Here is a 22696-nt window from a genome sequence, read left to right on the forward strand (position 1 = left end):
CCTGCTCACTCTGGATGCTGGTTGGTGGGCAGGAGAGGAGGTGCACAGCAACCACCGCCAGGTCCAGCCAGATCTGGTGGTGGGTTGCCCAGAACTGTGAATGGTCCATCTCTGGGTTTTCCTCCACTGGCTCCCCCAGATACTGGACAACGCATTGTGCAGCACCCGAGAGGGGGCCTGGTAGGCCGAGCCTCCTGCACACTAGGCAAGGCACCAAGGCACACCCACTTAAACCACTGCGCTGATGTAGCAGGAGGATCTGCTTGCTGTGTTGCCACCACTGCCTGGGATACCACACTACTAGATTGGGAAGAGGAAGGGGTAGTAAAGGAAGGGCTACCCGCACTGATGCTGAGTGTAGCTCATGCACATTCGGGGGGCACACCATCACGACCCTCCTGGTCTCTGGTCCTCCTGACCTCCTCCTCTCTAACTCTATCAACCAGGAGGTCACTCCACCTGGGCAAGTCATCTGTGCAAAAAACACTGCCCTTGATAGTCAAGTCACAGAGACAAGCCAGGATGTCACCCAACACACCAACCAGCCTGTCGACAACCCAGGCCCTCAGCTGTCCAGCCAGCACACAACCCTCTGGTGTGTTCAGTGGCATCCGGAGTTCACCCACCAGCTTTTCCAGGAGAATAGCCGTGGGCAGGGCCTGGCTCAGAGGAGTGGCATCGGCACACAAGCTCTTCATGGCATACAGGAAGGGCTCAAGTGCCGAAACCATCTCAGACATGAGCTTCCACTCCAAGTTTATAGGTTGCACATGCTCAAGGCCTTGTTCCTCATCAGGTCATCAAGGGCCACCTCCTGCTCCAACAGGCACTGGAACAAGAGGAAGGTGGAGTTCCACCGGGTATCTACATCCCCTGGGATGAGTTGGTAAGGAAGAACATGCTCAAGCTGCCGCTTGCAAAGCAATCGCCTGGACTTCTCACTCCAGTGGAAGTGAGCTGCAATCTTGTGGGCCTTGTCCACAAGCACAGCCGTGGTAGCAACAGCACCCTGAAATGGGCAGCCTTGTTCCCTGGGTGCCTTAGCCTCCTTGAGGCCAAGGACATTCCTCACAGCCAGGTGGAGTATTTGTGCTATGCACTGGGAGTTCACACACTCCAACACTGACTCTACCGCTGCAATGATGTTAGAGCCATTATCTGTCACAATGAAGCCCCAGCAGAGGTGTGGCATCCCACATATCCGCTCCTCAGTTTGACAGCTGTTGACGGCTGCCACCTCCTCCTTGGTGTGCTTGACATCCAAGGTCTCCACATGCAAGACGGCCCACCTGCGCCGAAATGCGGTGTGGGATATGCTGGAGCAAGAGGCAGCACCAGAGGTCCCCTCTCTCTCCAGGCCCCACCAGTAAGCAGTGAGGGCCAGGAAAGCAGCATGCATTCTACTCACACTGTTCCAGAGATCAGTGGTGAAATGCACACTGGTGCCAGGCAACAGTGCATGCAGCATGCCTGACACGAGTTCTCTGCATTGCCAATAGAGAGGAGAAACATTCCAGCTGAATGTTGTTCATGAGGCGATTTTATTAAAAGGGGGGGACCTTAAAAAAAACACACCCAACAATTCTTAATTAAACACACCAACCCACACACTCCACCCACAAGAACCCCACAATAAAATGGGGGGCAACTAAGGGGAACCTGCAAAAAAAAGAAACAACCTGTTTTTTTAAAAAGCACAGAAAAAATACCTCCCCCAAACCCAACCAAGGAGGTCCTATTTATGAAAACTAAAGGCAAAGGGGATAACAAAAACCAATCACTTATCCCCTCGTAGTCCTGAAGAGGCTTCTGCCCCACACACTAATCAGGGGGGCAAAGCCTGACCAGTGGTAGGCTGGCAGCACACTCAGCTGGGGCGGGGAGTGGGGGCAGATGGGCAGCATTCCCTCAGGCGTATCTAGGGAAAATAGCGCCTAGGGCAAGCATTGAAATTGCTCCCCCTGTCCAAACATCTGACACTCATCTTTCAGATAACTTTACCATAATATCAGCTGAAAAATACAAGTCTGAAGGTCACATACAAGTCACATATCTGAATATGTGTACAGTGACTTATATTATATTATATTTTTTTTAAAAAAAAAAATTACCTGTAGCCCCTTTGGGAGGCTTCATAAAGGCCATGGGGTGGGGTCTGCAAAGGTTTCCCCTCCCCCCTGCTGGCCTCTAGGGCCTCACAGGGACCATTTGAGCATGTGTGGTGGCTATATATATATATATATATATATATATATATATATATATATATAATGGCAGCTGAAAACAAAATGGCCACCACGCATGCACCTAATATGGCCTAGGGCCTCACAGAGGCCATTTGAGCATGCGAGGTAGCCATTTTGTTTTCGGCAGCCTTTAAATTTTTTTTAAAAAATTTAAGAAATGGTGCCCCCTTCGAGTGGCGCCCGGGGCACGTGCCCTGCCTGCCCCACCCAAGATACGCCCCTGAGCCTTCCAGCTACCCAAACAAACAAGCAAGCAAGCAAATTAAAAGAAACAATGAATAAAATAAAATAAAATGCTGGTGAAAGAACAGTCAGCAAAAAGTGGGTGGGGATTAAAAAAAATTGGGCCAGAGTGGCCTCTGTGCTCCCCCCCCCCCCGGCAATGGCTAGCTTTTTAAAGCAGCAGGAGAAAATGCAGGAAAAAATCCAAAAGTGACAGTACAGCAGCCACACACAGTCAGGAAAAACTACTTTTAAAAGGAGGGGAGTTGGGGGTGGGGAGCAAAAACAACAACAACAACAAGCAGGGCAGGACAGATACCTCACTATCGCACAGCAGAGACCAGAGACAGAGGCAGTACAGACCATAGTCAAAAAAGAAGCAGCAGCCAGGCAGCTCTCTCACACACATCAGTGAAGCAGAATGATTTTTCAAGGCAGGGGCTGCCCTTAAATACAACTTGACTCTCCCTACTTTGGGAGCCCCCACCCTTGCCCTCCCCCAGGGACAATAGGTTGCCAGCTGTCCAGGACTTCCAGCACTGCAAAGCCTACCAGAGATTCAGATACAACTGGTCAATCAGGGAAACAGGAGCTCGGCAAATCACAGCAAATCACACAAGTGTCACAAAATGGCCACCAGCACCTAAAATGGAACTTTCGAGCCTCTTTGAACTGGTTTGAAGAGAACCAGACTGTTTGGTTCGAAACTGTTTGGTCCGAGTTTGAACCTTCGAACTGGTTCAAATTCGAACCTGTTGCACATCCCTAGTGTGTGTCCATTACTGAGGAGGCTCCCAGGAACTCAAGTGTCTAAAATGGCCATTGCAGTAGAGGTGTACCACACAAGCCACATTTGAGGCTAGGTCCCTCAAAATCTTGGATTCAGTGTTCCAGAATGGCTCAAAAGCATAATGATTTCAGCTCTGAGGGGAAATGATTGTTTGGTAGAGCTCTGGTGCAGTAGCAGCTAACAGTGTGTACCACAAATAAGGCCTAGAGAATTGTGGCTCAAAGAGGCAGCTTGCTCAGAGCTCCAAGCTAATTTGTCCTGTGGAAATGGATGCTTCCACAGAGGACACAGCTCACTCTACAGGGGTGAGTTACATATGCTTTATGTCGTCTTTCCTCATATGGAGTCACTCCAACCCTCTGATTATTTTGGTTGCCCTTCTCTGCACCTTTTCCAACTCTACAATATTCTTCTTAAGATGAGGCGACCAGAACAGTACCAGGGGCAGAGTCACAATTGGACGACAGGGTTCAAAGAACCGTCGGATGCAGGGGGTGGGGCAAGGGCGGCCACAATGGTGGCCGAACACAGGCCACCACTGGTCTTCCTCCTCCACTGATCAGTACTCAGTATTCCAAGTGCAGTTGCACCATAGATTTGGAAGAGCATTAATATATTGGCAGTTTTATATTCAGTCCGCTTCCTAATTATCTCCTACCTGATCAAGCTACAGATTTTGAGTAACTGGTCCAAGCAGCAATGGAGGCTGGATGGGGAGGTGGGAGATGCTCCACACCTATCATGGCTTGGACTGTCTGTGCAGAAATGTCAAAGAGGGTCAGGGTAGGAGGCCAGAGCTTTGTTAAACTCTTTGGAGATCTCTCCAGCCTGTTGTTTTCTATACTAACAATAAATCACTGATTCAAATCTAGCACTGTACACCTGCAGGGCCAGAGAATTTGGGGGTGGAGAAGCAAAACCAGCCATTTGCTATTAGAACAAATAATCTAAATAATTTGTTATTAAAACAAATAATTTGCTATTAAAACTAATAATCACATTCTCGTTCTGCAGATGTTCTATTTAAATGAATTCAAAATTCTCTTTCTATCAACTTCACAGCATCATGGTGAACTGCAGTGAAACTCTCAAGATGGATGACACCATAATCCTTTTTGAATTCATTCTTTACAGCCCAGTCACAGTTTTTGGAGGCCTGTTCAACACACTTGCCTTGTGGGTGTTCTTCTTCAGACTGGGCAAATGGACTGAATCCAGAGTTTACATGATCTGCTTAGCCATGGCAGACTACACTGTGGTCTTTACCTTACCATTCATAGTGTACTTTCATTATCGCCACTGGATTACAGATGCCTTTTGTTTAGTCATATTTACAATCTATTGCCTCAACATGCCAATGAGCATGTGTACTATCACCATCATAGCCCTGGACCGGTACATTGCAATCAAGCATCCTCTGAAAGCCAAAGTGCTAAGGTCTCCACGGAAGGCAGCCATTGTCTGTGTGTTTCTTTGGCTCTGCTGTTTTCTTTCTGCAATCAGACATGTATTTATACATTCAGAAGAAGAAAAAGAAAAGTATTGTTTTTCCCCAGCTTCTATAAGTTTGCATGATGTCTTGATCCAAAATCTCATTCTTTTTTTCATACCCCTGTTAATGGTGACATTCTGCTCCACACAAGTCATCAGATGCCTCAAGAGGAAGGAGAATGCTGGTCCACAGGAAGAAAAGTCAACTCAGAAAGCAATCCATGTGGTCTCAGTCAACATGGGCACATTCATCATTTGCTTTGTACCCTTCAACGTCACCATGGTGGCTAGATATGCAGTGCAAGCAGCTGGAGCTGAATGCTGGGTATTCAAAGCCATTGGCAAGGCTGTACATATATCTGCAGGCATAGCAAATCTAAATTGCTGCTTGGATGCCGTTTGCTATTATTTAGTTGCCAAGGAATTCCAGGAAGCTGCATCTCTCCTGACTCCTTTTCAGTTGATGAAACCTAGGTCCACCTTAATGCAAGATTCACAGCTCCAATCTAGGTCCAACTTAACTCAAGATGCGCCACTTCAAAGCACAGCCTAATTCCAGAAGTTTAAATTATGTACAGTCTCATCTTCAGAGCACCATGTCCAGACAAAGCCTAGCAAAGTCTCATCTTGAGAGCTTTGAAGCCCAACAGAAAGATCATAACCAGCAAAGCAATCAGGTGTTGTGTTAAATTTAGCTTTTAATCTCGTGAGCCTACTCGAATGGTCACTGACATAGTAGAGATCATATTTTGACTTAATGTTTTTGAAAGATGAATGGCTCCATCCATATCTAAGGTGGCATTTTGCTATTCACATTTGATATATGGAATGTCTCCAAGCAAGAAGGAAGCTTATTCCTCCTGTTAATTAAACGGGTGAATGAGTTTATCATTCTGCAACAAACATTATTATAAAAATGATTTTGCTACAATGTATAAATACTGGTGTGCATATCTTACCTATGAAGCAGGTTTGCATGATTTACAGCATAATATTTTCTTGCTATTAAAAGATGCTAGGAGAGGACTTAAACCAAGGTTCTTAGGCTCATCCAGTTTCTCACACCTTACTTCCTACACCAGCAGACATCTGTGACAAGCCAAAGCTTTGCAGACTAAGCTTTGTGCCTTAAGGTCACCACCTGAAGTTGCAGTACCAGCCATGCTGAGTACCAAGTCAGGTGGTCCCAAGGACCAGTCCCTGTCTACCTGGCGCTATAACACCCTAGCTTGTTCCTGAGTCTGAGCAACCTTTCAACAGGGAAGACCTTACATAGCTGAGCTCCTGCTCCCTTGTCCTCAACTGCTACGTTTGCCTTCGCCTGTGCTTGCACTATGTTACCAGCTTCTCATCGCTTTGACCTTCAGCTCCCATTGCTGGAAATAGACCTGTGTGTGCCCTGGATATTACTATGTCCAGAGGCATAGCATCCATTGGACAAGGGGGGGACAAATGTCCCCTGGCCCACAGCCTTGGAGGGGTGCCCACGGCTCATCCCCCCTTGCCCTCTCCAGCATGTGTCACCCTAAGTTTTCCTGCTTGGCCTAGGCCTGCTGCAGCAGCCTGCTGCAGCGCTTCTTTCTGCTGAGCAGTTGCTGCTTCCGCCTTCCGTGCATACACCTGCATATTCCATTATGAACGTGACTGTTACATACTTTTTGTCTCTCCCGTGCCTGCCCAAAAGAGGAAGTGAGAGGTGCGAAGTGCTGAGAGGGACGGCCAAGCAGGGAGGAGAGGCGGAAAGAGGACCCAAGGACAAAGGCAAAGAGCGAAGTACCATTCCTCAAAAGGTAGTACTTCCTCCCGTTCTCTCCCTTGCCCCTTGCCCCTGTATGGAGTCAGTGTGTGCCATGTGAGCTGTGTGTACAGGCTGATTGCATGCCCCGCCCCCCACAACTTGCCAGAGACAGGAGGGAAGATCATGAAGATGATTAAATAAGCTGCCAGAGGAAGATTGGGAGGGACCTGCATGTGGAGGAAGATTGGGAGGGACCAAACATGCACAAGAGGTGAGGGTGAGGGCCAAGAGGGCCTGCCACCAAGTGCACACTGGCTGAGCGAGGCCTCTATGCTCCCCGCTGGGCGCACACTGGCTTGTGCCTGTTCACTTCGCCCCCACCACACACACAATTCCCCTTTCTGAGGAAAGCCTGTTTAGACCCAATTGATTGATAGGAGACAGAGTTCCATTCCCCGCCCCCTCCACTATTAAATGCAACAAAATGTGCTCCAGCAAGCAACCTCTGGAGGAGAATTAAGGGGCAAGCGCAGGAGGAGCCAGCAATATCCATCAGGGTGGACAGAGGGAAACATGTTTCAGCCAAAGTGGACCGCAATCCTCTTCCAGAGCAGCAGTAGCTTAATTGATAATCATCTTCATGATAACCCCCTCCCAATCCTCCTCCACACACGGCGGCAAAGTAATTGATAATTAGCACTTTGCTAATTGCCCCGCACCCTTGAGTCTGACGTCAGATGCAGGGGGTGTGGCTTGGGGCACTGGGGCATGTGCACACTTGGTGCACGCGATGGAGGCCCCCTGCCTGCACTTTGTCCCCTAGCCCCCAGGAAGCTCGCTACGCCCCTGACTATGTGGCTCTGTCCCCTTGGATTTACAGCCAATATCTGCAGACCCAGAAATCTGCTTGCTTCCCCCCCACCCACCCACTCACTCACTCACTCACAACCTAACAGCTCCTTCCAGGAATATAGTATAATGAGTTTGCAGTTATGATTATATGATTATGATTATGATTATGATTATGATTATTAACAGCTGGCCAACTCTTTTCTTAGGCAGATGACTGACTAGAAGTGGTACATAAATAATAACAGTATATAATAAAATAAAAGTAGTATATAAGTAGTACTACTACTGGTAGTAGTAGAAATAGGCCAGGAAGCCAAAATATGAATGGGCCATGATTGGCCCTGAAGAAGCCATCAAGAGTCTTGTAAGATGCTTCCTATGGTCAGACCTTACTTCCAACTGATACGAGAAGCTGCTGTGAAGTATAAGGTGATTCACCCTCCTTCTGCCCCCAATCCAAGTAGGTTTTAGTCAATAGGGGGAAATAATCCAGCTATTTTGTAGGATATGTGTGAGCCAGACACAGGACAGGACCAAATAATGCTCCATCTGCCCAGTCCACCACACATGATGAGAATGTGCATGTGCCATGTGAGTGCACGTCTTTCTTGCCTCCCAGGCTGTTCAAGATGATTATTTCTAGAGGCACCACTGCATGCCAGAATTGGGGCGGGTGGGGGGGGGTAGTATGTGTGTGTTCATCCAGCATGCACATCTTAGTTGCCTATGATTCAGGACAGATGGAGTAGTGTCCAAACCACAGACAGTTTTGAAGGGTCTGGGAGTGGAGAAACTGAACAGGAAGCTGAGGCACCTAGGATGAAGGGTTTGGTCCCTTGGGATCTAATGCGACCTGTTGCTAACAAGTAGGAGTGCTCTGCTGTTTCAACACAATCTTATGCTCAGCTTGTACAACCCCATGCTCAACTCTGAACTCTTAACATAAAAATACCCTTTGAAGACCACTTTTCTGTTTGACCAAATGTCCACAATTTTTATATGAGGATTGCCCCAAAGTGCTAGCTCATTATGAGTTAATAGGTCATCATGGAACTGCTTAAGAATGTTTATCCATGCCATTCTTGTGGTGATAATAGTATACTAAGCACATATCTGTTACCCTTCCTCAAATATTCTAAACCTTTGCTATCAGTAGACTTAATCACTATATCTATAGCCCAAGTAGGCTGGCTACCAACTTGATCTTCCTGAATATGTAGTGTATTTTATGAATATGTAGTGAAACTTAAATTTTATGTATATATCGTTATAACATGTAGTGCATGGCTAAGTATTTTGTGTATGCCAAAAATGAGACTGCACAATCAAATGATTATGGTGAAATTTAAGGTTGAGAATATCAAATCCCCCTTTCTCAATTTGCAATTGTATCCTGCTCAAGGCTGTATGTGGATCCTGACCTGCACACTCCCTCTCCCAAAAATGTTCTACGCAATTTATCTGTGTTTGTAAAATACAGCTGAAGAACATATGACAGCAAACATATATTACTTTTGTCATATCATAGGACTTTCAAATACTGACCTGTTCTCAGAGATTTAATGGTAAAGACCCCAATGGATTAAATCTAATCACAAATGAGAAATCAATGGGGTCTAGATTTAACTTGACCACAGTCCTTATATCTTTAGAGATTAAAAGCGTTACATGTAGAATATGTTTATTCGGCCAGCCAAATGGGCAGTCTTTTGATTGAAGAATTAATGTAGTAGAACCTAAAGAAAGGATCTATGTAATGCTCTGTCCCTTAAAGGACTCTTCTGACCTTTTTAAGATCTCCCATCAGAGTTCAATTTGCCACCAGGTGTTGCTTGGCAGTGTCTTCCCCTTAAACATAGCTTGGATGTATGGCCTGAGCCAGGTGCTTTGGGTGCTTCTGAGGTCCCTGATTTATAACAGTTTGGGAGGACAGCACCACACTTATACTGAAGCTGAATCAGTGCAAAAGTCGACTGTCTGGCCTGTCCCCACTGCTGCTGGATACTTGCTCTGGCACAGGGGCAGAGCTACAATAGAGAGGACAGGTCTGGAGACCATGCCACCCTGCTTCCAGAACTGCCTCACCGTGCCACAGGGGCCACCTAGCTTGCTCCTCCCCTGCTGGTCACTCCAGCCGCTGTGCTGTCCCCCACAGTGGGTGAGCACTGCCATTGTTCTGGGGGTAGGCAGTGCAGCCCCACTGTGGGGAACAGCACTGCGAGGCTGCACTGCCTACCCCCAGCACAATGGCATTGCTCCTGCCTCCTGCAGCTACTTCCCAGCCAGAGATCAGAGTTGGATGGAGTGCGGTCACAAATTAGTCAGTGCTCACCTCCACTAACACCGCAAATGAAAGCTGCTCTGAGCAGTGGCGTGGTGCCCAGCACCTCCTGCGGTCGGGGATCAACTCCGCCACTCACCTGGCCTCCGCACATGTGTGCAGGCCATGCAGATGGCCTCCACCAGGTGAGTGGTGGAGCCGATGCCCCACCGCAGGAGTTGATGGGTGCCGCGCCTCTACTCAGAGTGCCTCTACCCAGAAGTAAGCACCTACTAATTTACACTTAAAGGTGCCTCTCACTGCCCCCTCCCCACGGTGGTGCCCACACTGCCCGCTACTGTTAACAGTCTCTCCTACCCATGCAGGTTAAGCCTCCATATTCACAGGGAGTATATATCTCTTATATAGGATATTCTATATAACCTGTGCATTGCATGACCTCTGCATTGTTTTTAAAAACAACATAGGATTATGCTTCAGCATACAGCAGGACGTTTACCAAAAAAAAAAAAAAAAGTAAAGAGACATCACAAAAAGAATAAGATACATTATCTAGTGGCAAAAAAAGGCATAGCAAGCAGTTGTTTAGAGAATTTAAGGGTTTCTTTTTAAACTGCTCGCATGCAGCTATTTTACATCACATCAGATCGCACCAGATTTGGAAGCTTGACTCTCTTGTCACCTAGTTAATGCCTGCAAATGGTCAAGCAGATTTAACATACAGTTTCTATTTTGTGACCAATAGAATGTGCAGGGCATATGATGCAATGCTGAAACAATTCCTCTTCTTAACTACACTAGTACTACTGTGCCAGTATAATCATTTGATCAATCTGATGAGGAAACAGAGATTATTTGCAAAGATTAAATTAGGGCAAATTCAAGCTTTTTTAAAAAAACATACTCACTATAGTACGTCATGATAAATAACAGGAAAATAATTTCAGAAGATCTGACAAGATATGTTAACGTCTGAGGCTTATTATGAAATGAGGAACAGCTGGGGTTTTCTTCCCTCCAGAAGCGCTGAACAATTTTACTTCACAGCAGCTTCTTGCAGAGGTGTTGCATTCATACCCTGACAAGGAGACCGAAAGACTGAGTCTATCTAAAATTTCTTGTGGCATCAGGACAGTCAAGCCTGGTGAACTAAACTTGTATTAGTAAGCAAGATTGCCAAAGATACTGAAGGAGGACCTCAATCAGCTGAGACAGGTAATTTGTTCACTCTTCTGTCATGTTTTGCTTCAGGCTGCACAGCGTTACAACTATGAGGCTGTTCTCATGAGCAACCCTGCCTGGGCTTGCACATCCATACTGGGATAGGACTGCTTGTGTGAAGCACCGAGATCATGGCCGATCCCTGGGCTGCCCTGCCAGGTAGCCCAGGAACTTTCCCTATGCTATTCACGCACACTGGGTCTGTGCCAGGGGGGCCTTCAAGGGGCGGTGGCAGCACTACCATGGCTGGCGTGTATATGTAAGGGTAGATGCACCTTACATTTACTTTTAAAGGTGCCCTCTTGCTGACCCCTCAGTGGGGCCCTTTAGAAGACTTTTCAAAGATTCCCCTTTGCTTGTTAGAGGTGTACAGCCCTTCTAACCATTGAGCCGCAGTGGACCAGTTTGCCACTGACTGGGCTCAGTTCACTTCGATAGCATGCTGTCCGGCTTTCCTGAAGGCTGGTCCAGTTTTGATGGGGCTGCTTGAACCGGCCTGGTTCATGGCAGACAAGTTCACGCCATGAACTATTCATGTACACCTCTACAGAAGAGCCCTGGCTGATGCAGAATAGAGCAGAACTATTACTTCTCATGATCTGGACTTTATCATTTGTCTCTGTTGGACTTCATCTTGTTGGTTTCGGCCCTATGTTGAAGCCTATCAGTATTATTTTGAAGTTTTATTCTGTCTTCCAGGTTTTAGCTAGCCAGTCCACCACCAGTTTTATGTTATCTGCAGATCTGATGAGCGTTCCCTCTACTTTCTCATCTAAGTCATTCATTGATAAAAATGTTGAACAGCACAGAACTCTGTGGCACTTCATTTTATACTTCCCACCAGGCTGACATGGAGGGACATTAATGAGCTATGAACCTGCTATGAATCCATGTAATATAACCATCACCAAGCTTATGATTTACCATCCTGTCAACAAATACTTTGCTGAAATCAAATTGCACTATGTCCATTATATTCCCAAGAGCTAAAAAGCTATAACTGTTTAAAAGAAAGTAAGATTAGCCGGGCATAACTTGTTTCTGACAAGCTCTTGCTGGCTCACTGTAATCACTACATTCTTTTCTAAGTGCTCACAGAGCCAGCGTGGTGTAGTGGTTAGAGTGCTGGACTAGGACCGGGGAGACCCGAGTTCAAATCCCCATTCAACCATGATACTAGCTGGGTGACTCTGGGCTAGTTGCTTCTCTCTCAGCCTAGCCTACTTCACAGGGTTGTTGTGAAAGAGAAACTTTAAGTATGTAGTACACCGCTCTGGGCTCCTTGGAGGAAGAGCGGGATATAAATGTAATAATAATAATACTGCTTAATAATCTGCTCTAGGAGCTTGCCATATACTGACAACAAGCTGACAAGTCTGTGCTTTTCTGGCTCCTTCTTTTTGGAAGAAAGTGACATTTACTTGTCTCCAGACTTTGCTTTCTCCAGAAGTTTTCAAAGACTACAAATAGGGTCCCTGAGATCACCTTGAAGTTACCTCAGTACCCTGGGATATAATTCATCTGGCCCTGGAGACTTAAACTCATTTAAAGTAGACAGGTGCTCTGTTACTATCCGTGCTAGCTCACGACCTCTGTGTGCTTGAGGCAAGGCATCAAATTCTTCCCTCCTTGCATGGACCCTCCTCACCCTTCTGCCTCCCGCTTTAAAAGGAAGGTAGGGGATCTCACTGCTTTACTGGTGACCCAATAATCTTCTGCCTGAGGCAACTGCCTCACCTTACCTCATGGAAGGGCACTCTGTTCACCAATTCTGTACCTATCTTGAGCCAGCTCCCTCCTTCTCAATTAGTGCAACTGTTGACAGGATAGGCCATACTGCCCTTGGGAGAGAAAACAGATGCAAAACAGAGATTGCATCTCTGTTACTCTGCTGTCTCCTGTTATCATTTCCCCATTTTCTCTAAGCAACAGACCTACCACTTCCTTGAGTTTTCTCTTGTTCTTGATTTTTCTCTTGTTTTCAGAACTATCATGAAAAATACTTTTTGTTGTTGTTTTTGACATCCCTTGACATCCTATTGGTTCAGTGAACATGGTGGGAAAACAGTTTTTTTAAATATGTTGTATTCTATTTTGTACTTTTTGTTTTTTGTTGTGATTTGTTTGCAGTGTTTTATGTGTACTTATTGATGTTTTTAAATGCTGTGTTGTAAACCACCCAGAGAACAATTTGTTATGGGGTGGCTAACAAATAAAGTTTATTGTGTTTTCGTTATTATAATATATTGTCGGGGAATCCTAGAGGCAGAGTTGATTGGCGGGGAGGGAAATGTCGATCACCACGGGAAAATGTGAAGCTCCAAGGTAGGGCTTCCCCCACCTGAATCTCACAGGAATGTTCCGATCAGGTGCGGGAGGAAGTAGACACTAAAACACTCACAGGATGGCATTCTTACTGGCCCAAGCAGAAAAGTGTTGTCTCACCGTCAAAAGACAATGAGGCCTCGCAGGATCGGGAGCGGCTCTCGTGTGATCTTGTGAGAGGATCTCGTGGGACTTACCCCAGCTGTCAGGGGCTAAATAACGGAGGACTGGCTAGTGATGAGAGGCCAGTTCTGGAGGAAGGCTCGGAGTGGAAGGACCCCTGGGATTCTGGATGAGCAGTGGCGGTAACTAGGAAAGGGTGGGGCTGGTGAAAATAACAAGCCCTGACCATAACCTGAAAAGCTCTCCTGGTGAGAAACTCTGAGGCCACCTCAACCCCTGTGCTCAGTGGAAAGTGGATGACCATAATGAGAACCTGACATATATACATACATCATGTAGTCTTTCCTTATATGGAGTCACTCCAACCGTCTGATTGTTTTGGTTGCCCTTCTCTGAACCTTTTCTGGCTCCACAATATTTTTCTTAAGGTGTAGTGACCAGAACTGTACTCAGCATTCCAAGTGCAGTTGCACCATAGATTTGTATAAGAGCATTACTATATTGGCAGTTTTATTCCTAGTGTTCTCTAGCATTGAATTGGCCTTATTTACAGCTACTGCACACTAAGTTATTTTCCCCTTTTTTTCTTCCATGCACTCACATTGCGGCAGCATGGTGCCATTACAGGGAGCTGGGTGTCTGGGTGTGCCTCTCATTTTCCTACCCAATCCTTCTTTCCTACTTGATCAAGCTACACGTTTTGAGTAACTGGCCCAAGCAGCAAGGGAGGCTGGATGGGGAGGTGGGAGATGCTCCACGCCTATCATGGCTTGGAACGTCTGTGCAGAAATGTCAAAGGGGTCAAAATGGGAGGCCAGGACTTTGTTAAACACTTTGGAGATCTCCCCAGCATAAAGGTGCTGAACTTGCATTCTCCATAAATTTTTTTAATGCTAAGAATAAATGATTCAAATCTAGCATTGTACTACTCCAAGGCTGGAGAATTTGGGGATGGAGAAGCACAACCAGCCATTTGCTATTAGAACAAATAATTATATTCTGATGTTGAAAGTACATTTAACAGTTAAATTTAATGTTTAGCTATTTCACAGCTAAATTCAAAATTCTCTTTCTATCAACTTCACAGCATCATGGTGAACTGCAGTGAAGGTCTTGAGATGGATGACACCATAATCCTTTTTGAATTCATTCTTTACAGCCTAGTCACAGTTTTTGGAGGCCTGTTCAACACACTTGCCTTGTGGGTGTTCTTCTTCAGACTGGGCAAATGGACTGAGTCCAGAGTTTACATGATCTGCTTAGCCATGGCAGACTACACCGTGGTCTTTACCTTACCATTCATAGTGTACTTTCATTATCACCACTGGATTACAGATGCCTTTTGTTTAGTCATATTTACAATCTATTGCCTCAACATGCCAATGAGCATGTGTACTATCACCATCATAGCCCTGGACCGGTACATTGCAATCAAGCATCCTCTGAAAGCCAAAGTGCTAAGATCTCCACGGAAGGCAGCCATTGTCTGTGTGTTTCTTTGGCTCTGCTGTTTTCTTTCTGCAATCAGACATGTATTTATACATTCAGAAGAAGAAAAAGAAAAGTATTGTTTTTCCCCAGCTTCTATAAGTTTGCATGATGTCTTGATCCAAAATCTCATTCTTTTTTTCATACCCCTGTTAATGGTGACATTCTGCTCCACACAAGTCATCAGATGCCTCAAGAGGAAGGAGAATGCTGGTCCACAGGAAGAAAAGTCAACTCAGAAAGCAATCCATGTGGTCTCAGTCAACATGGGCACATTCATCATGTGTTTTGTGCCTTTCAATGTCATCCTGCTGGCTGGATATGCAGTGCAAACAGCTGGAGCTGAATGCTGGGTATTCGAAGCCATTGGCAAGGCCGTACATATATCTGCAAGCATAGCAAATCTAAATTGCTGCTTGGATGCCATTTGCTATTACTTAGTTGCCAAGGAATTCCAGGAAGCTGCATCTCTCTTACCTCCTTTTCAGTTGATGCAACCTAGATCCACCTTAACACAAGATTCACATCTTCAATCTAGGTCCAACTTAACTCGAGATGCACTGCTTCAAAGCACAGCATAATTCCAGAAGTTTAAATTGTGCACATTCTCATCTTCAGAGCACCATGTCCAATCAAACCCCATCAAATGAAGCCCAACAGAAAGATCATAACCAACCCCTGCTAACAGAGCAAAGAGGCACCTTTGTGGTGATTCTCTTTATTTAGCACAGCATCCCTCCAATGGCTGCTGCTGATGTCTATCTTCTATTTCTTTTTTAGATTGTGAATCCTTTGGGGACAGGGAGACATTTTATTTATTTACTTATATCCATATAAACCACGTTGGGAACTTTTGTGGAAAAGCAGTATGGAAATATTGGTCTTATTCATATTTGTGTTCCTGTTATTAATTAAAAGGGTAACTTTAGTTCTCATTCTGCAACAAACATTATTATAAAAATAAAAATGATTTTGCTGCAATGTATAAATACTGGTGTGCATATCTTACCAATGAAGCAGGTTTGCATGATCTACATCAGGGATTCTCAATCTTGGGTCCTCAGGTGTTACTGGACTTCAACTCCCATAATCCCCAGCCCCAGTGGCCTTTGGTTGAGGATTATGGGAGTTGAAGTCCAATAACATCTGGGGACCCAACTTTGAGAATCACTGATCTACAGCATAATAGTTTCTTTCTACTAAAAGATGCTAAGTAGGCATGTGCACAAAATGCTTCATGCATATCCCAGGGGGCGGGGAGGGGTTCCTTTAAAAGGAGGCAGGCAAATTGTACTTGGTCCTCTGGTGAGCCGCGGCGGCCCCGTGTCGCCCCATCATGGCGCTGTCATTTGTTAAATCCAACTTGCAAGCAGCAGCTGCGCCACTGACCCCTTTAAACTGCAGCACCGCGCCACACCCAAGGGGTGCTGCTCCTGCTCCGATGATCATGCTGTCGCTGACCACACAAATGGCCTTGGCGCATGCATCGACGCCCTCTGCGTGCCAACACAGCGCAAGGGCTGCTGGGGGCAGCATCCTATAGGCACAGCACAGCAGTTTGAAGGGGTCAGCTGTGCAGCTACTGCTTGCAAGGTGGATTTACCTAAGGACAGCCAGCGCCACAATGGGGCAAGGCAGGGCAGCGACAGCTCTCCGGGGAGCAAGGATGACCGGCCCGACGCCTTTGAGTTGTTTATTTATTTAATTTATTTATCGCCTGACTGCAAAGGCTCTGGGCGGTTTACAGAAATAGACACAATAAAAACAGAATGACACAAACTATTCGACAACCATTAAAATGGATTTATTTATTTATTATTTATTAAATCCATATACCGCCTAGTGTGAAAATCTCGAGGCGATGAGCAGAATTAAAACATAAAGTATAACACATTTAAAATCCATAAGATAAAAATTAGATTAAAAACATGTTAAAAACACATTAAAATTTAAAAATTGAATCTCAGTCGAAGGCCTGGGAAAACAAGTACGTCTTCTGGGTCCTCCTAAAAGCATACAGAGAAGGAGATGCTCTTATTTCTTATTATTTCTTATTAAGGGGGAGAGTAACTGGCCCTCTCCACCTCCAGCACAGTACTTCCAGTGACTGTTGCTGGTGTCTATCTTATGTTTCTTTTTAGATTGTGAGCCCTTTGAGGACAGGGATCCATCTTATTTGTTTGTTAGTTCTCTGTGTAAACCGCCCTGAGCCATTTTTGGAAGGGCGGTATAGAAATCGAATTAATAATAATAATAATAATAATAATAATAATAATAATAAATATTTCAGCAGGGAGTGCATTCCAAAGCCCTGGGGCAGCCACAGAAAAGGCCCAGTCCCGAGTTGCCATCAAACGAGTTTGCAGCACTCATAGTCAGACCTCTCCAGATGATCTTAATAGGCGACAGGGTTTACGACAGAAAAGGCGCTCTCTTGAAAACCTTGGACTTAAGCCGTTAAGAGCCTTATTGGTAATAACTAGCACTTTGTATTTCATTCGGAAACCTACCAGCAGCCAGTGTAGTTCTTTTAGAATTGGTGTTATATGGTCCCTTGGGGTAAACCCAGAGACCAGTTTGGCTGCTACATTCTGTACCAATTGTAGTTTTGTAGCAGCCCCACATAGAGTGCATTACAGTAGTCAAGCCTAGAGGTTACCAGCATATGGTCAATGGTATCGAAAGCTGCCGAGAGATCCAAAAGGATCAGCCGAGTCACACTCCCTCTGTCGATCGCCAATTGGAGATAATCCATCAGGCTGACCAAGGCAGTCTCAACTCCATAGCCCACCCGGAAGCCAGTCTGGAAAGGATCTAAATAATCTGTGTCATCCAAAATTCTCTTTAAAACATCCCAAAAATGTAAAACTTTCAAAGATTACCGGAATTAAAAATTTAAACTGCAATTCAAAATATTAAAACATTCTGAGTTTATTAAAAGCCTAGCTAAAAAGGTTAAAGGAACCCCTTGCCCAGGGCCGAAACATTTCAGTTCTGGAGACCAAATTGTTTTTGTGCCTCTCCAAAGAGGCGCTGAAGCGATTCAAACACATTCCTAATACTAGGAGAGGACTTAAACCAGGCTTATCCAGTTTCTGGCACATTACCTCCTGCACCAGAAGAAATCTGTGACAAGCCCAAGCCTTGCAAATGAAGCTTTGTGCCTTAAAGTCACCACCTAGGTTGCACAGTACCAGCCATGCTGAGTATGCAGTCAGCTGATCCCAAGGACCAGTCTCTGTATACCTGGCCCTATAACACCCTAGCCTCAAAACCTGTTCCTGAGTCGGAGCAACCTTTCAACAGGGAAGACCTTGTATAGCTGAGCTCCTGCTCCCTTGTCTCTAAGGAAGAGAGCTGGTCTTGTGGTAGCAAGCATGACTTGTCCCTTTAGTTATGCAGGGTCTGCACTGGATGCCTAAGAAAGGGAGACTAGAAGTGTGAGCACTGTAAGATATTCCTCTTAGGGGATGGAAGCACTCTGGGAAGAGCATCTGGATTCCAATAAATTCCTTCCCTGGCATCTCCAAGATAGGGCTGAGAGAGATTCCTGCCTGCAAACTTGGAGAAGCTGCTGCCAGTTTGTGTAGACAATACTGAGCGAGATGGACCTTTGGTCTGACTCAGTATATGGCAGCTTCCTATGTTCCTATGTAACTGCTACGCCTTGGCCTGTGCTTGAATTATGTTACCAGCTTCTCATTCCTTTGACCTTCAACACCTATTGCTGGAAATAGCCCCGCGGCTGCACTGGATTTTGCTATGTGGCTCTGCCACCTTGGATTTACAGCCAATCTCTGTGGACCCAGATACCAGCTTCCTTCAGAGCTGCCCCCCCCCATCCTGGACCTAAACAGCTCAAGCGCCCTACATGCCAGAATTGGGGGAAGTATTTGTGAGCATGCATATCTTCATTGCCTGTGGTGCAGGACAGATGGAGTATTTTCCAAATCAACCCCAGATAGTTTTGAAGGGTCTGGGAATGGAGAAGCCAAACAGGAAGCTGAGACACCTCAGGGTGCAGGGTTTGGTCAATGAGGATCTGATGTAACCTGTTGCTAACAAATAGGAGTGCTCTGCTATTTCAATTCCATCATAGGTTCAGCTTGGACAACTCCATGTTCAACTCTGAACATAAAAATAACCTTTGAAGGTTATTGACCAAATGTCCTGCAATTTTTATATGAGGATTGCCTCAAAGCCCTACGTCATTATGAATAAATAGGTCATCAAGGAATTGCTTAAGGATGTTTGTCCATGCCATTCTTGTGGTGATAATAGTAAACGCATATCTGCTACTGTCCCTCAAATATTTTGCTATCAGTGGACTTAATTGCTACATCTCAATAATATCCCAAGTAGGCTGGTTACCTACTTGATCTTCCTGAATATGTAGTGGAGAGGAGAGCTGGTCTTGTGGTAGCAAGCATGACTTGTCCCATTAGCTAAGCAGGGTCCACCCTGGTTGCATATGAATGGGAGACTTGATGTGTGAGCATCCCCTTAGGGGATGGAGCCGCTCTGGGAAGAGCAGAAGGTTCTAATTTCCTTCCCTGGCATTTCCAAGATAAGGCCGAGAGAGACACCTGCCTGCACTACTGGAGAAGCCATTGCCAGTCTGTGTAGGCAATACTGAGCTAGATGGACCTATGGTCTGACTCAGTATATGGCAGCTTCCTATGTTCCTATGTAGTGCATTTTATGTATATGTACTGAATCTTACATTTTATGTCTATGTCGTTGATCTTCCTGAATATATATTTTGTGTATGCCAAAGATGAGAGTGCACAATCAAATGATGGTGATATAGTTGAAGGTTGAGAATATTAAATCCCCCTTTCTCAATTGGCAATTTTATCCTGCTCAAGGCTATATGTGGATGCTGACCTACACGCCCACTCTCCCAAAAAGGTTCTACACAATTTATCTGTGTTTGTAAAATACAGCTGAGGAACATACAACAGCAAACATATATTACTTTTGTCATAACACAGGACTTTCAAATACTGACCTGTTCTCAGAGATTTAATGGTAAAGACCTCAATGGGTTAAATCAGACTTCCTCAACCTGAGACGCTCCAGATGTTGCTGAACTACAACTCCTAGCATACCCAGCCACAATAAATTAGATTTAATCTAGGCTTCCCCAACCTGCAGCCCTCCAGATGTTGCTGAACTACAACTCCCCGCATACCCAGCCACAATAAATTGTGGCTAGGGATGCTGGGAGTTGTAGTTCAGCAACATCTGTAGGGCTGCAGGTTGGGGAAGCTTGGGTTAAATCAAATTGCAACTGAGAAATCAATGGGGTCTAGATTTAACTTGACCACAGTCATGGGCGTATTTATAGGTGGGGCAGGGGGGGCACGTGCCCCCGGCGCCACTCTGCTTGATCATGTGGGCGCCAAAAAGAGCCCCTGTCTTTCCTTAAAAAAATTTTTTTTGTTTGGATTTTTTTTTTTTTTTGCACAGCAGGCAGTGGGACGCATTGGGCAGTCCCCCTCCCCCTCCCCGTCCCCCTCCCCGGGTCCGGCGCCCCCCATTGCTCAGTCTTGGCACCGCCGCGGCGCGGGCGCCTAAAGTGCAGTGACTTGAGTACCTGCCTGCTTGCTGCCGCTTTGGCGAATCGGCGTCGTGGGTGGGACTGGGACCGTCATCATTAATCATCCTCAGTCCGCTGACGTGGCGTCCCCGCCCTGTGGCGCCCCCCCCCCACCAGTCGCGCATGCGTGTCTGGCCTCACGCAGCGACCACGAGGCAGGAGACCGCAGCGCTTTGTGCAGCAGCAGCACAGGCGTGGAGGTGGAAGAGGATTCGACGGCCTGCCTGCCTTGCCTTCAATCATCACCTCACAAGCAACGCAATCAAGCCAGCGTCGTTACAGACAACGGTGTGTGTGTGATGACGATGATCTTTCTTATTATTTTGCTGATTTTGCTCAACAATGCTCTGAGCTCTCTCAAAGCAGAGAGTGGGCGCCGGCGTCGAAGGTCCCCCAGCGCAGCGTGCCTTCCTCAGTGGCTTCCTTGTGCTGTGTCTCGGGTGTGGGGTCCTTCAAAGTGGACCGCACCTTTGTTTTAACAGCAGCGGGAGTCCGGGAGGGACTGAGAAAGCCGAGGGTGAGGGGATTGTGCCGAGGGTGAGGGGATTGTGGCTGGGGGGGAGGGTAGAAGCAGGTTTCCTTCTCGATTTTGTCAAAGCGTTGTTTTCTTGCTGCCACTGGAAGGGAAAGCGGGATCAACTCGAGTTCAGCTTCGCCAGCGCCGGGGTAGCGGGTAGGGAGGAGCTCTTCCAGTGAGGTGCAGTTCCACAGTCATACTCTGATTTGCCCCGTAGCCTCCCTCCTCCCCCACGTCCCATGTCCTGAAGGCTGCAGATGTTCTTGATGCAGCAGATGAGGGGGGATGAACAACGTCCCATCAGCGAGCGAATCTACATCAGGAGCAAAAGTTACTCCTCTTTTGGAGGAAGTCTTTTGTCCCCTTCTCACCAGCAGATTTTTCCTTGACTGGAGCTCTGTGCCTGGCTAGTGATTTTTGTGATTTTCTGTGTCTCTGATTTTTAAGGCAAAAATGTTTTGTATGCACAGATATATTTGCTTAATGAGTTTCTTGTAGTACACAAGGATCAAACTAAATTATGCATATTAGAAAGAAATATGAAACATGAGGAGATCATTTATTATTTTAGAAAAATGCAGTGGGGTATCACTATGGGAACAAGTATTTTCAGTTTAAATTGATGAACTGCCCATGGGAAGAAATCAAAACTCAAGACTGGGTATGACATGAAACTGGAGGAAGTCAGCTGTTGAATCTATAGGGCAAACAAAAACTGCAACCTGCTTCTTAAAAGATTAATTTATTAACCTTAGAATTATTATTATGACTGTAAAAGATTAAAAGGTCATAATGAATTGGCATGCAGAACCACAACTATTCCGCATTATACACTCAGAACCTTGCATTCTTGCTGGGTGCAAAATAATATATTTTGCAACAGTTTTATATATGATTGAAGGAAGATGTTGCCATATACTTGCCTTTTATTCGGTCTGCCTCTTTTAAATTTAGCTAATAATATATTATACACTGAGTCAATAATACATTGATGATAATGTGTGCAGTTATTTGCTGTTATCCCCTGCTAACTGGGCAAAGAGTCACCTTTTACCATGGTGATTCTCTTTATTTAGCAGGGGGAGAGTAACTGTGATGGATTACTAGATAGATGCAGATTCATGGATAGTAATAATGATGCTTTTAATTGCTGTCAGAATTGTTTGTGATGGTAGTGTCTCGTGGTTAAACAAGGTTTACTAGTTTATGGTTGATAGAGTAATGTGTATTAGGTGATTTTCTTTTTCTGTTGAAGTAACTTTGGAGATTATGTATTTTTAAATGCAGTGATTGTAATATACAGACATATAGATAGGAGTAGCCCTCTAAAACATTCTCACTATGTTGTAACTCACCCTAAGAATTGTGATGGCATTGGGTATAATTTCTAGGTCATCCTCCTTTGCCTGAGTGCAGGTACAGAGAATCAGGCTTATCAACAGAAAAATAGGACCTGTTCCTCTTGCCCAACTAAGCCACAAATGAATGTTCTGTTTCTTACTCTAACAGTAAGAAACAGTAAGAAACAAAACATTGTAAATTAACAGGGTTTGAATTTTTCTGCAACAGTGAGCATGGCCACTGTCCTCCTGCTGTATTAATAAAAGAACAGCCATGCTGTTCTGCACTGTGTGAAAAGTTAAAGTACAAGGGCACTGGGAGCAGTTTAGCAACATTTTCCACCCAGAAGCACTCTCAGATAATAATGGTATTATGCTTAGCCTGCTCCACAAAGGTATGTATATTCTATATTCTGCAGTTTGATTTACATTTGTAAATTTGAAGGGAAATGATTGCTTG

The 22696-nt window shown here is 45.5% G+C and overlaps 2 protein-coding genes across 5 annotated transcripts in view; both read left to right on the forward strand.

Annotated features, from left to right (window-relative positions):
* The window catches only part of LOC128349196 (G-protein coupled receptor 35-like), a 47679-nt gene extending 42059 nt beyond the window's left edge, over window positions 1–5620 (forward strand). For 3 of the 4 annotated variants that reach the window (XM_053305227.1, XM_053305224.1, XM_053305225.1), the window contains one exon: window positions 4321–5620. In XM_053305227.1, coding sequence (XP_053161202.1) covers window positions 4325–5302 — 978 coding nt within the window. In that variant the 5' untranslated portion in view covers window positions 4321–4324 and the 3' untranslated portion in view covers window positions 5303–5620. Of the gene's footprint in view, window positions 1–4272 lie in introns of all 4 variants that reach the window. The other variant, XM_053305226.1, reaches the window with a different exon arrangement.
* Window positions 5621–14380: 8760 nt separating this feature from the next.
* LOC128352234 (G-protein coupled receptor 35-like) lies at window positions 14381–15705 on the forward strand. The gene has a single exon (XM_053312629.1). The coding sequence runs from the start codon at window positions 14381–14383 to the stop codon at window positions 15356–15358; it is 978 nt and encodes a 325-aa protein (XP_053168604.1). The 3' UTR covers window positions 15359–15705.
* Window positions 15706–22696: the final 6991 nt, after the last annotated feature.

The sequence above is a fragment of the Hemicordylus capensis genome, chromosome 3 (genome assembly GCF_027244095.1).
Source record: "Hemicordylus capensis ecotype Gifberg chromosome 3, rHemCap1.1.pri, whole genome shotgun sequence".
In the NCBI taxonomy this organism is placed as follows: domain Eukaryota; kingdom Metazoa; phylum Chordata; class Lepidosauria; order Squamata; family Cordylidae; genus Hemicordylus; species Hemicordylus capensis.

Coding starts and splice junctions, on each gene's coding strand:
- LOC128352234 (XM_053312629.1), top strand. CDS start 14,381: ATGGTGAACTGCAGTGAAGGTCTTGAGATGGATGACACCATAATCCTT.